This window comes from Mizuhopecten yessoensis, unplaced genomic scaffold, assembly GCF_002113885.1.
Source record: "Mizuhopecten yessoensis strain PY_sf001 unplaced genomic scaffold, ASM211388v2 scaffold9309, whole genome shotgun sequence".
Classification (NCBI taxonomy): domain Eukaryota; kingdom Metazoa; phylum Mollusca; class Bivalvia; order Pectinida; family Pectinidae; genus Mizuhopecten; species Mizuhopecten yessoensis.
This window is the reverse complement of record NW_018407983.1, coordinates 844,503-860,114: the sequence shown is the minus strand read 5'-3', so window position 1 is coordinate 860,114 and position 15,612 is coordinate 844,503. Positions and strand designations below refer to the sequence as shown.

At 34.7% G+C, this 15,612-nt stretch overlaps 1 protein-coding gene across 1 annotated transcript; it reads left to right on the top strand.

Moving 5' to 3' along the window:
- The first annotated feature begins 1,320 nt into the window (after window positions 1–1,320).
- Window positions 1,321–12,793, top strand: LOC110457766 (neuronal acetylcholine receptor subunit beta-2-like). Its single transcript, XM_021509152.1, has 6 exons — window positions 1,321–1,402; window positions 5,355–5,557; window positions 7,933–7,977; window positions 10,096–10,208; window positions 10,449–10,984; window positions 12,108–12,793. Exons 1-6 carry the CDS (start codon window positions 1,372–1,374, stop codon window positions 12,644–12,646), a joined length of 1,467 nt encoding a protein of 488 aa, XP_021364827.1. The 5' UTR covers window positions 1,321–1,371; the 3' UTR covers window positions 12,647–12,793.
- Window positions 12,794–15,612: the final 2,819 nt, after the last annotated feature.

The window sequence follows — 15,612 nt, the reverse complement described above, 5'->3', positions numbered from 1 at the left end:
CCACAGGGGGACAGAAAAATTTGCAACCGCACGCCATCTTTGATTTTCTGAACGATAAACAAAAGATACAAGTAATTTGACCTTTTATATGGCAAAAGTTTTCTAACCCTCCCACCGCACCCCCTTTTTAGATTATATATGTTAAGATGTTTCTATGTTGTTTCAATTTTATGATGTCTTGTGGCGCTTAATTTATAGGCCGCAATTTTACTCATAAAAAATGATATCTGAAAATATTTTAATCCTAAAATATGTTAAATAAACTTTCGGCCATCCAAGAGATGAGCCATGTTCGGCCAATACCTTGTTGTGTCATTTTCTCTGAGTAAACAGAGCTTGTTGTCCTGTAAGGAGGTGTGAGGGTTTATAACTATAGAAGTGCAGTGTAAAAATGTAATTCATCTGATGTATTTTTATCTATCCTTATTGACTAAATGAATACAAGAATCAGTGTTTGAGATATCCCTTTGATAAGCAAATCAATTAAGCTAGAATGAGTTAACATAGTGACTGTGTTATTTAAACAAAACAAAACAAAAATGAAAAAATTCTAAAAGACTACTTGTCTATTCAAACGATGGCGTAGTTTTGGTTCTATGATAATATAGTTTTTTCGTACATTTAATATTTTCAGTTTGTTTGCTTGTGAATGGATAGTGCCTTAGAAAAGTGTGAAAGTAAAGGGAAGACAATTTTTAATGAATGAACTAATGGAAGAATATCAGGTAAGTCTATGAAGGAAATTTAAGAAGGAAGCCGGAAAGATTGAAAACTTGGATAATGAATAACCGAATAAATAGCTGAATGAAAAAAAAATCAACCGGAGTTCCTCATCTCCACTAGGGGCTGCCAGAGTCCTGGAGCTCTCGGTTCAACATTCTTATCAATGCATTGCCTTCACGTTGGAGGGCTTTCATTCATTATAAAATAATTACCGTATATATGACCTATATATTGGCTGGGAATTATACATTTAAACTAATTTGTATGTTACATACAAATCACTTGAATAGCATAAGAATTACGTTGGTATATCTAGACCAATCAAAATGCATCTGAAACACGACGAGATGACACCACAATGGAGACCATTGGATATGCCACTCGTAAACACAATTTTTCTAGAAAAAAATATCTGTTACTTGTTTGATGAAATCTACTATAAGAATGCAGCATTTTATAAGGTCGTATTTCTTTAAATGTAAACATATTATGGCATAGTGTTTGACTTTTAGGTATGAATTCTAGGCGGCCTGCGTACAATATGTATATATTCATATATAAGAAATAAATTCCAGGCTGTTGCGTGCATTGTTCGATCTGGAATACATGCGAGCAGAAGTTGAAACGAGTTGACAGCTCACAACAGACATGTCTGCAACAAAATCTGATATCCTTGTCGGTAAGAATTTAGAGTTTTGCTAAACACCGCTTCCTGTGTATGAACCTGAATTGACAGGAGTAATTAGATGAAAGGAAAATGGAGCGTTATTTCTAGAACAAGTATCAATTCGAAACTGATAATACATGTTTTTTTCAAATGCATTCTAAAAAGATTGATCAATTGATGTTTAACTTCTGTAGTTAATATTGATTACTGTTTTTATTTTCATTGTAAATAAACACTTACAAACAAAATCATATCAATTATATCAAAAGGTTTTTAAAAATTTAATAATCAAATTATCATGATTTAAATTGACATTTAATGAGTAGTAAACGATTCATCTAATCTAAAAGGTAACTGTTGTACAGCATAATTGATGTGAAACATGCTACGTTTTTCTATTATATGCGTAAAATCGCAAACTCATTTTTAATGTCTGTGTGAAATCTACGTCAAACGATTCAATTTTCTAATATACATTTAGCAAAAACACATAATTTTACTTCAAACTGATTAGGTTTAATGCAATGTTGTTGCCTTAGTTTATACGAAGCCATATGATCAACGAAACGTAGAAATGAAAAACAGTATTCGATGTTATGTAAAACCAGTTTACCTTTTTACTCTTGTGTTCAGACACAATGTTTATATTTTATTTCTGATTCGAAACATTTTTTTTTATTAAAGAAACATTTTCGAAATATCTATTTCTTACATAACATGATTTCTGTGAGCAACTCTAATTTCCTAAGGACGGTTTTTATGATAAATACATATTTGTAAAAAAAATAATCTTATGAAAGCCCTGCTTTTATTAGTAACTGTTTGTGGATTAATCATTAAGCTCACGAATACCGTGAAGCTACCTGAAATAAGGCTGTGAAGATAACATAATAAATATCACATTGTAGCTCTGGTAATATTTAGAGTCCATTCATCCAGTCACCACCTATGGTACGGTCAATAACTGTAGTTTGGAGATGTATATCGTCAACCTAGTCCCGATCACACCTGTCAGGCAATCTGATCCGACTGACGAATAGTTTTAGTGCTTACCTTGTAACACAATACACAGGAGGGTTTATCGGGTTCCGGGTCTTACCCTAGATTAAATTATCCATCCTTGACAAAAATATGTACTATACAAAATGTAAATGTGTGAACATGTATGTGATGTCGTTCATCGCTATGCCAAACTCATACAACAGTTAGGGGTGCTCTGATGGCTGATTTAGACATCATTACAGTGTCATTTAATTAGTTTTATAACTTAGACATGAAATCTGTTACGTATAGAAATGTAATTATAAGTTTATTCATTTGCTATCATTGTATCATTGATGACACCATAAATATAATTTGATTGATACATTCACTTTAAACATTGCTTTTAGCGGTTTGAAGGAGATGTAATTGTGGTATGACGAACTGTTTGCGAACTGCTTAAATTCGAAGATTTTAATAATAATTTCAAACGATCATACTCTGACTATTATGTAAAAAAAAGAACGGCAACGTTTAATAATGTTACTTTATTTTTTTGCAATAATGACATAAACAAGGTGGTTTGTTCCATTACATTTATAGAGGTTAAAATTAACAAATGAATAAGATATTTGGTGTGAAAGGAAAGAAAAAGGAAAGGTAGGGGGAAAATCCAAAAAAACTCATTAAAAATGGTGGCAATGGAAATACGCTGTCCCTTCCCCAGTGAATTACATATTGAACTTTATCTATATATTGATGATATCCTTGACCTCTATGAGTCTATAGAAAAATGCAATGGTATTTGAACATTAATAATATAAAAGAAAATATAAAATGACGATCTAACCAGCGCGTTAACATATTTTATGTTCTCTTGTATATAGATCACCGTTTGGTATTTAAAGCAAACATTTTTTTTATGTATTCTTTTCTTCACATTATCCTTGTAAATTTATAATGGTTTAATGGAATACGAAGATTACGAATTATAAAGAAAGCTTATTGCATATTTATTACATCAAAAACTATTTTTATAACATCAAAAACTATTTAAAGAATATGACGCAGAAGCGCTTTCCACAACATCAACGTATACTGTCTATATTCGAATGAACCACATGCATACTGTATCGGCTGAATTCCGGTTGAAATATCAGCTTTACGAAAGCGTTTTTCAATGTGCTTCACGCTTAATACAGAACTATATTTCGTATGATTAATTTGAAACATTAATCTGAATTTGATTTCACCTAAGCACTGAACAATAACCGAAATCAATGGACTCCCCAACAGTTAAGTTTTAATATGCTACACAGAAAATGAATAATTTTCCAATACGATACACTGTATAATAATAAAAAATATAAAAAACCCACTTCATATCAATAATTTTTATAACGGTAGTAAAAGATTAACCTTAAATTTAATGTGATATACTAAATATTAATAATTTTCATAAAGATACACTTCTTATCATTTTTTTCAATGCTTTGGTACGTTTTATATGAACTATGTTTTAATATGATACACAAAATACCAAAAAGATCGACATATATAAAACTTAGTACATAATATATTAATAATTCTGCCAAAGTGTGTTTGAATAATATTAATGTAAGTTAAACGTATACTTAACTAAGTTTGAATAATATATATATGGTATGAATGTATGAATAATATTAAATTTAGTTTGACTAATAATAAAGTAAGTTTCAATAATATTGAAGTAAGTTTGACTAATACAAAAGATTGAATACATGTAATACTTAAGTAATTTTGACTAATACCAAAGAAAGTTTGACTTATTCAAAGGAATGTCTGACTAAAACTAAAGTACTTATGAATGCTATTTAAGTAAGTTTGGCTAATACCGAAGTAAGCTTGACTAAACTAAAATAAACCAAGGTCCAGGAGTGATTGAGCCAAGTTTGTAGTTCAGTATAGAAAACACAGTGTATCGATCGGAGTGTATCAACACTGCTGGTGGCACGTCTACAGCGTTGTGTTGTATGTGTGTAATTGTAATATATCATACAGATATAATCAATATTTGAAAAGCATTATAAGGCGTGCTGATTAAGTTTAAGTAATATAAAGGCAATATAATTTGACCCACTGGTAGATGAGGTAATTTTTCGAATAACTTCAGTGAAGATCTAGATGTCTAAATATCTAGATGTCGTTGACATTGGTTATCAGATCGAATTTTAATCATAGTAAAATCATATCATACGTAGACTTTGCAATCGCATATTGCCAGCAATCTTTTCATGCAAATTAATGGTCGTTTATGCTTGGTTTACGACAAGTATGTCAATGAGTTGATCCTTGGGTTTCTCGTATGTTTTAAGAAAAAATCTAGACCTTACTGGGCTATACATGTGGAGTATTTTATTAGTGTATAGTTGACCGTTTTAAGACATGGTTCTGTAATAAGAATAGCGTACAGCTTTGTTCTCGTGTCACGATGTATTTGATAAGAAAACTAGTTGAATCATATCCTATTTATAATACCATTGAGAGAATGAGAGAAAATCTATAGTTTCAAGTTGAACATTATTAATATTTCACGAATGTGGAAGACTACTTCAATATTGTACACGCTTGTCAGCACGAGACAGTGTTAACAGCAATACACAGTATTATTGATGATACTCTTTTACTTGATGAACGCGAGACACACACGTGATCACACCTTTAAAGCGCCATACAGCTGTTTCGGTCTTCTAGGACTTATCTGTGACGCTAGGGGCCTAAAAAGTCGAAATCCTAGTTGGTCTATCCTGCTGCAATCTCTACCCAGAGTTGTCGTTCCTTTTCAATCACACCCACATTAAAGGGAGTGCAAGGACCGTAACTCTGCGTGAAGATTGATCCTGCTGTTGAAAGGGGAGAGGGGATAAAAAATCCTTTACTACACAAATTTGAAAAATAAAATGGACTTGGATGTTTAGATAATACATATGCTATGTTGTTGTAGGAATTATAATAGTAAGTGTCACCATGCAACTGTCTGAGGCTCCGCCTCCACCCGGCGGAGGCGGCCCGGCCGTATACAGCCGCGAGCTCGAGGAGGCACTGAGGGAATCACTATTCACAACCAACAACTACCAGGTTTTACAACGGCCGTCAGAGAAGGTGGAGGTACAGGTGTCCCTCAGTCTGCTCACAGTCAACGACCTGGTAAATAAACTGAAAACAACCTTTAGAATAGGAGACGGATATATAAATATTTCTCGTATCTAAGACGAGGATATCCCACTAGATACCACGCGCTGGATTTGTCCATTCGTCCGATCTTTTTGGAATATTTCATGAGAATATTCAATTTTGTCATTTAATCTCATGCATTGATGCGATTTAATTCACGATATTATGTGTAAAATATAATACATTGAAATATGTCTTTTTCTTCGTTATCAAACACAGTTGTGACATCATCCTTTGTTCTCATTGTACATTATATAGTAGAGTGTACAATGAAGTACCTGTCCATTATTAAGCCATAGCTGTCCATTATTGTGTTTAATCATGGACAGTTTCTGGCCTAAATATGGATAGTTACAGGTAACAAAAATAATTCAAAGCACCAGCAAGTTTGTGAAGAAAATTTACAATTTATCTATAACATATGGCTTTACTAGATATATGTACATTTGATAGTAATGCAATTTTTTTACAATACAATACAATACAATCCATTGAAACACCACAGATAGTTATATTTTATCTAGTTATGATACAGCAGCCATATCACTGTTGAATTTTATTGAGGAAAAAAGTCTCTGAGAACAGATAAATCCAACAGAATGATTTAAACTTACTTAATGAGGGAAAACGGTAATCCAATTTTTATTTTTTTAAATATAAATAATGATGGGTATAGAAAAACATAAATCTTGATCTAGGAATACTCCAAACAGATCTTCACACAAAAAGATCCATACTTGGAGGTAGAATAAATCCAAAAGACTGTTCCTTATGTTTCACGAATATAGTGGTTATTTCCTGAAAGTGAGATGCAATGTAATTGAACTGCCGCCAGTGTTTGTTTTGGTGATATTTGAGGTTCTCTCTGCTTCAGGAATTTCTCAATTTTGGTCTCGATAGCCTTTTTAGTAAACTTTCACTTTTGTTCTCTGTTCAATGTGTCTTTACATTAAAAATCTTTCAAAAATGATGTTGAAAGTGATATTGTCGTCTCCTGATAATCTCATGTTCTCGCTTCACGTGCCAAAGATTCACTATATCAGTATTTGAACATGTAAATCATGTGCATTCCTAAATATAATACCAAATGTATCGTCATTGTAAGCTTCATTACCGGTACATTGTTCAGTAGCTGTCCATACTTAACACAAAATGAGGCCACTATTAATACAAAGGGGCGCTGTGTTTTAAGTAGGAGAAAAGTCGCAAACTTTCCATTCTATGAGAGAATGGACTGATCGATGCCTTTAGGGGCCAATTTGAGGCATTTTACCTTTACATAGCACGGACTACTTTTAACGCGAAGGCATTCATACGTTGCTTAGGCAGGGAAAGGTCACATTACTTTGAGGCCCCAGACGGTCTACTTGGCAGTCATGAACGTCCAAATGTTATTTTTTTTCGAAACAATGACCTGTAACTTTATTAGTGAAATCGGGATATCTTGGTCTCGGTTGAGGATTTTGTACCACCGATAACAAGGCTTCCGTCACGGTTTTGATTTTGTTACATAATCTTAGCCTCGTCTGAGATCAATTACAGATAAAGGTATTATTAATCAGTACTTTGTTTAATGAAAAAGGGGGTGTCTCAAGAGACAGACGAACAAGGTGTTGTTTACTATGAACAGGGGCTCTTTCACTGTTAATACGTTTTCTCTGTAGTACTGATAATATGGCATTCTTATGCTGACGAATTTGTGCCATTTTAATCCCTTCGTTATTTCGCGTTATAAGCAGGCGAAGGAACGATACGTTTCGTTTGTCGCTTTCGTGTTACTGGGGGCAAATTCGCGGCGACGTACCGATAATTAGCGTTCCTTCGTTTCGTTGCCTCTACAGAAGGCGAGGTTGAAGAAAAGAAGGGACGAAAAAAGAACATGGCGCTAATTAGCGTCCTCTTATCTTCGTTTCGTCGCCTGCATTTTTCTGTATTTATTTTGTTCACGAATGCGACAGGGCGATATGTATCGTTCCTTCGCCACGTATAAAGTAAAATAATTTTAGGAGAGAAATTTACATAAACTCTAAGGTTGTTTTCAAATCCCTCTGAAATTCCATGTATATAATAAAATTGCCTGATTGTTGATTAAAACACTGTTAAAACAAAAACTGAATAACGATGGGAAGAAATGGCATACAAATCAGTAACCATGCATTTTGCTGGATGACGTCTTGCTACAACACTAAAATGAATGACTATGTAAATATAAATGATTAAAAGTATGGATATGAAATATTTTCTGACCTTTTTGTTTAAATGACAAATTGCCAAATGATAATATTTTACTGATAAACAACTTTATTCAATAACATATGTCCTCTCATACATTTCATGTATTATTATAGGATATTCGGGACCAAACATTGTCCTTGACGGGATTTTTCACATTTGTAAGTATTAATTGCAGTACCGATCTACAATACTAAATATATGTTTATAAGTATGCCACACACGGACCATATACTGTATACCAGGAAATGTTCGCCCGGTCAAATGTTTGACTTTCGTCCTATGTTAACTTCGTCCATCACAATTAATTACTAGTTTTATTATGTTGTTAAATAGTGGTCGCTGTTATGATATATTCGGCCTCATGACAGGGGGTGAAAATGGCGAAAATTAAATTCCAGATAAGATTTCCCTGTGTAAAGTTATATAGTAACACAATCTTTATTTCCGATCGAATTTCACCATTTACCTTGTACCAACGTTTTGTGGTGTTTAAAAATAATTATCAATATTCCAAACCTGACTATCATTGACCCTTTCCGCTTCCTCTATTTCTTGCCAAACTGTTGGAGTTAATTATTTCCAGCTGTCCTCAATGCCATTTTGAGTCTTCTCCATTCAGTCGCTGTTTCTGCTATCCATTACATCGCCAAATTGATCCTTATGACTTGTCTTATCACCTTCATCTTCTAGGTTAGTTGCTATATTGCTGTCTTCGGATATATCCAGAATTCTTGAGTTTGGAAACTGTGTAGTTATATCCATATCAGGGTGTTGTGAATTGTTCTTATCTTGTCACTTGCTTTCATTTTTGCAATGAAGAAATGGACCAAATATTTCGTGTGACATTTTATGAAATTTTATACCAAATGATAGCAAAAGGAGAAAAACATTATATCAAAGATACCTGTTTGGACTCGGTACAGAAACAGCTTCGCCTGGTTAAATATTTCCTAAGACTTCCCAACAAACCTTGCAATACGGACACTTTTATCCATACATCCAGTCTTAATACATAGCAACAGTCACTTTACACAAAATGTGAACTTCCTGTTTTCAAACATGGATGTTACATAAGGGTGATGACCATTCAAACCCTGACGAAGGGCTAAAACTTGGATGTAGAGTGACTTTTGCTATATATTTTGTTTTATTATACCTCAAGTGAAAATCCTTTAATCTGATTGGTCGAGAAAAATCATTCATTTCACACTGTCCTATTCATTTTAACATTGAGTCAATGGAATGCAGCTTTCCAAAGCCCTAGCAATGATTGACAGTGTGTGTGTAAAGGGCAAAATAGTGACCGCGCAAAGAAGATGTGCGTACGATTTCTTCAAGTCGCCATGTTCGTTTTCGGTATGATAAAATAAATACTACATTCATTAGAGTGTGACAGTGTCTAGGTTCATCCCGAGGGTGTCACTGTCACCCGAGGCGAAGCCAAATGATTCTGGAGATTTCCTCAGAAACTACTATCCGGGTACTTATGAAACTTCTCATGAGTATTTGTACGATTATAACTTTTCCTCTTGTTCTTGTCTTCGTTCTTGTTGTTCTTCTAACAAAATATTTCCGGGCGATTTCTTCTAGGTTACTACCGGGCATTTATGAAACTTCACATAGACATCGGTATGAAAATGTAGATATGCGCAACCTGTTTCAATTTCCGATCTGTTATCACAGTGGCTTCTGGTCGATTGACACATATATGGGTGTACACCAGGGTGATGCAAAGGTTCCTCTCTGACCTGATTTTGTTCAAACTAAGTATGTTATTGTATTTTGGCATTCCAAACTCTTTCTGATGCATCATTGGCGACTATGGAGCAATCTGTGGGATTTGTGTTAGGGTCCCGTTACAATTGAACCTATTCTATTTACTATAGCGCAGCCAACTCATTGTCCTGCAATTGTAGTGAAATACTAGTTAATGTGCGTCAATAAAATGTGAATAGGATGTAATGGTAATGAAATCAACATAAACCATCAGTGAATATATGCATTGTGAGAAAAAAGGCCATAGTATGGTAATTCCAGTATTGTTTAGTATCGAAGAGTTTTGTATAGTGTTATATCTTAGACGACTCGCTTTTTTATTCAATATTTCGGTAGTAATTCACTTGTAACAAACTGAATACATGTATATTCAATTCCATATCTGATATTGCTTGAAAGAATCTAAAAATGAATATTATAGGTTAAGCTAAATCACAAATTGGACAATAATTCAATATTATGTTCTTTTTTTTATTATGTCTTTCTCGGTCACGTGACAGTACTGGCAGGACTCGAGGCTCGAATGGAGCACAGACTCGACCTATGACAACATCCGATTCCTGTTCAGCACCGAGACATACGTTTGGCGGCCGCCATTGATCATAGAAAACTCGTGAGTTAAATAATATAGGTCGTCTTTTTTTTCTTTCCTAGCTTTATATAAACGCTTTTCAAATAGTCTGAGGTCATTTGTTCGGAAACGATAAAACGTGGTATACTTTAATGCTATAGTTCCTCCGAGCTTTTAAATCCTCGGGAAGTCGTTTGCACTGCACCACAATGGCGACAATAATTGGTAAACGTTTTTTTCACAATAACTTTAAAGACTGTATTTGATAAATTTGCTTTTCAGAGTGGAAGATGTGTCCATTATAAGTGACAAGAATATCCCAATGAGATTCAACAACCGTGGTCTCGTCACGTGGAATCCGGCGGGGATCTACAAGGTTGCGTGCGAGGCGGACACGCGCTTCTACCCCATGGACATCCAAAGTTGTAACATCTCAATCACAGCTTGGGCGTACACACAAAACGAAATCAGTCTTCGATTTAAGGACGATCCTTTTGACTTGACGTTTTATTCTACAAATGGCGAGTGGCAGCTCGTGTCCACAGAAACCATTCTTCCAGAAGCAATCGCCCGAGGTGGTCAAAGCTTTTCTGGCCTTGACTTTCAGATCAAACTTAGGCGTCGGCCCATGTTTCACATCCTCAATACGTTGTTTCCTGTAGCTCTTATGGGGATATTGAGCGCCATGGTGTTCAAACTTCCGGCAGATTCCGGAGAGAAGATTGGATTTTCGCTGACGATCTTGTTGGCCTACACCGTGTACCTGACACTGATATCCGAGAACATCCCCAGTACTTCTGTCACACTCTGCTATCTGTGTAAGTATTTCTATAGAATTATAAACATTTATGTGACAGAATAATCCATTATGTTATTAATCTTACTATTCATAAAGTAATACTTCGAATGAAGTCAGGAAATCGACGTATTTTACTGAGCGAACTATATCATCATCGACAAAGAATCGTCCAATGCCATTTATAAACAAACCCATTTCTTTTCCTTTGTTTGGTACAGTCCTTCAATCACTAATGTTTATCTCAACACGGCACTTAACGGTTGGTCAGTCGATTACATGAATTTAAAAAATAAAAGTCTATTTCCTCCTATTTTTGTAAGATACCAGCACAAATAAATGCGTCAATATTATCTAGTCTTTGACTTAAATACAGACGTCGGCTACGGTGGGTTAACGGTAAGTTAATTGGGACATGCTTTATCTTTGACCAATGCGTTATTGAACTTGTCAAGAACATAGTGTACCTTAAAAGTAGATAGGTCTGCAAAATCATTGTGACGTGGGTAATGATACTAGGACAATACTGTAGTTGTACCATACGCCGTAATGTTGTCCTTATTCCACAATTGACGCGTTGTTATTCACAGGGACAGTTCACATGCCGTTTACTTGAAGATAAATGGACATGTATAAAGTAGGATACTATTTTAGATAGAGCTGTGATGTCCGTTTATATGGACATGTCGCTCTGTTATTTTTGGTATTGTTATAAATCTAGTGACATGTCCCTGTGTTATGTTTGGTATTGTTATGAATCCAGTCACATGTCCCTGTATTATTTTTGGTATTGTTATAAATCTAGTGACATGACCCTGTATTATTTTTGGTATTGTTATAAATCTAGTGACATGACCCTGTGTCATTTTTGGTATTGTTATAAATCTAGTGACATGTCCCTGTGTTATTTTTGGTATTGTTATAAATCTAGTGACATGACCCTGTGTCATTTTTGGTATTGTTATAAATCTAGTGACATGTCCCTGTGTTGATTTTGGTTTTATTATAAATCTAGTGATATGTCCCTTGTTGATTTTGATACTATTATACATCCAGTCAAACTTGGTACATTTTCTTTCCGTTTGGAACAACTACAGGAGACAAAAACTGTGTCTTGATTTCTGTCTTCTTTCACCGTGTTGCAGCTTTGTATCTTGCCCTCACCTTAAGCCTGGGGTCCTTGAGTGTCCTGTGCACCATCGTGGTACTGAATGTGTACTTCCGGTCGGACGTAGACGAGCCTATCCCAGGATGGTTGAAACAGTTGACGTCGAAGGTACTGATGCGTGTTGCTTGTTACAAAAACAACTGTTGTTGCGTCAGAATGAACGATATCCGGATACACCCTGCTTCCGAAATCTCGTCCACGGAACAGGGCAGTTTGGTTTTACAGGAGGTTGAGCAGGCTGATATAACAAAGAAGACAGTGAGAAAGAGAAATAAGAAACTTGATGAACAACCACTGGAGTCTGCGTCAATATCTCCTTCCTCGTCCACAGCAATACTCATGGTCGAAGAGGCCGGCGACGACCTCGACTTGACCTGGAAAGAACTCGCCGTCATTTTGGATAGACTGTTTTTCCTGTTGTTTATGTCGACAATACTTTTGTCGACTGCTACTCTATTCTATCTCATCCTCGGGGAGTGGATCAATGTTGAGGTTTCTAATATCCATGACGAGTGACGAGGATCTGTTTAGGACTGGATCAATGTGTCGATTTCCAATACCCAAAACGTTTGACGTGGATCTGTTTAGAAGTGGATCAATGTTGAGGTTTCTATTATCCAAGACGTCTGACGAGGATTTGTTTAATTATCAAACACATGTACAAAGGCGCTCTAAACTTATGTAAATACTTGTAGAACGATTTTATATCGGTCAATTTGTCTTAAATGTTTTTTCTTCTTCTTGATAAACTGTATATAGTAAGATATATATAAAGGGCGAAACACATTTCTTTTTTCCCCTTTGGAACTTAAGCATCCAATGAAAAATTAATGAATTACAATGTTATTCATGGTAACTAAATAGTATTAAATAACAAACTTAAGGGACTGTACTTCTTTCCTATTGAAATCCCTGTCATATCTAACTGTTTAGACAAGGCAGTATCTATGTTTACCACAGCTTGGGCTTACAAAACCTTACATGTTAGGACGGTAAAGATCTAAGTTGTTCACAGTCTCCTTCAATCGGGAACCGTCGGCACTTTCCGTAAACGTTTTCGGAAGGTGTAAAATGTATACGAGGGTTTGCATTATTAGGCTGGACAAGTATTGCGTCTTATATTGATATTAAGAAATTATTATTTTTGGCACGAATAAATCGACACCAGTACGCTAGTACACCGAATATTTGTCACTAGATTTTTTATGTTCAATGTAAATGTTGGTAACATTATTGTTCAACACCAGCATTCCTTCATCTGTATAACCACGGTGACTATATATATATATACCCATCACTAGTTAGGAGATGGTTTTACATAAGCTCTAAGCTTGTTACCAAATCCTTTTGCATACTTTTGATTTATTGTTTCAAGTTTTTAAGTTTTATTCAAACTTTAGGCCATAGGCCCATCGGTATACAATACATATTATACACAAATTATGGACAATCTACAGAGAATGAAGACAATCATATTTAAGCAATAAACTGCATAGATGTNATTTTTTTTATGTCTTTTCCAAATTTCAAATTTCCCGCTTATTACCGTCAGGTCAGGTCAGTATCTAGAACGGCACAAAGATAACAGCTGACGTCATGCGCTATTTCCCATACAAAATTGAAAAGACTCCGCAACTTTCGTTAATAATTCATTTGATTTTGATTTATATATATGTATATCATATTCTCGATTCATAAATAGTAACAAGTGTCGTAAAACATTTTCCGATTTTATTGCGACCTATATCCGGCGCACGCACTCAACGGAAGCCCGCAGTAATCAGGTCAGAGTTATATTTGCAGTCCGGCATGTTGTTGATGTTGATCGCGCAACCGGAGAAGGTTGAATTGGTGAAAAATCCAGGCGTAAAAATGTTTGTTGCTCTCACAGACACTTGAGACAGGCAGCTGGTGTTCGGGATCAAAGCATAAGATACCTATAAGTTCGGTAGTGACACTGTTAAGTCGCTCGGAGGTGCAAAGACCAACTTCAGTTATAGTCTCTTAAGATGAAGCCGCTATTGGCAGTACTTTAGTAGTAATATAGAAGGGCTTTGCCACACCAAATGTAAATATTCCATTATAATACCCTTAATTTGTTTGCCTCACAGATGAATTTTCCTAGTAGATACAATTCTTTAATATTATGGACACTCATGAATAACTGAACGACTTTAAACACAGACGGGTTTTTCCAATAATAGCTTTTGATAAAACGGGATATGAGATTTTGGAATTTAGAACAGACCAATGAAAAATGAAATTCGTCCTCTACTTCAAAGGGGGAGTTACACTGTATACACTATCTACGTTATCTAGGTATATTATTATACCTTCCAACTTCTACAGCCAAAGAATGGGTAGATGTACGGATTCGAGTAAAACAAATCAATGCGATATTTCTTTGGTATAAATTTTGTGAGGTAAAATTGTAATGATTCTCCAAAATCTTTTATATGTTTATACAATAAACATTTTGCAGAGTTTTCCACTGTGGCCCTTAGGAATTGTATGCCTTGATCAAAAATTCTTTGTTTTATCAATGGTAATAACAAATTATGCTGAGAAATACATGGATTTAACCAAACATCACGAAGACCTAGATTATTTAATATATCTCTTACTGCTATAGCCCAGTTGAAATCATTTCTACTACAACATTGTAATAAAATGTTCTACCTTATTCTTCAATAAATATTGTTTAAAATAAATGTTGGGAAACACTATGGATTTATACCAGGTATCATATGTATCCTAAGAAAATATTCTTTGTACGATGAATTTGTTGATTATATAAAATTAGGTGCATATCCAGGAAAAAGACAGTGGAAAAAAGTTGTATATAAAAATTGATATCGAACCGAAGAGTTTGCATGGTTAGAACGTATGTCGGATGACAACGATTTCGTACGATTTATGTCCATTCACCATACGCTAGAGTCGCATTACGTGGGGAAATTAGCTGCAAAGTGTCCACGGAATTCTTAATCTATACACTGTAAGTAGGTTAATAGTTTGTGTAACGTCTCGTATGTCAAAACTCGTGGAATTATGTCATTACTGTGGGAAAATCTATTATGATAATGTTACACATATAGCCTTACATTGTAACAAAACTACTTTAGTAAGAGAAAGATGATGGTGACATTTAATTACCATATTGGATATACAGCTAAATGTTTATTTTCATAATTTACCAGATTTTGATTTGGCTTATACCCTATCGGGTAGTGAATTAAATTATAAACTGTCTTCTGAAGATTATGAAAATTTAAGATTATGGGTAATAACACATGTGTATCAAATGTTAAAAAAATGATCTACAAATCATTTGATAGCTTAAAGCAATGGTGCCCATTGCCGTGTACATCTTCTTTCTCTTATAAAATACTTATGTACACATTAATGATACATGTGTACTTTTCCAATGCCCATGTATATATGTTGATTGATTCTTAAATGTAACTGTTCTGTTTATGTAA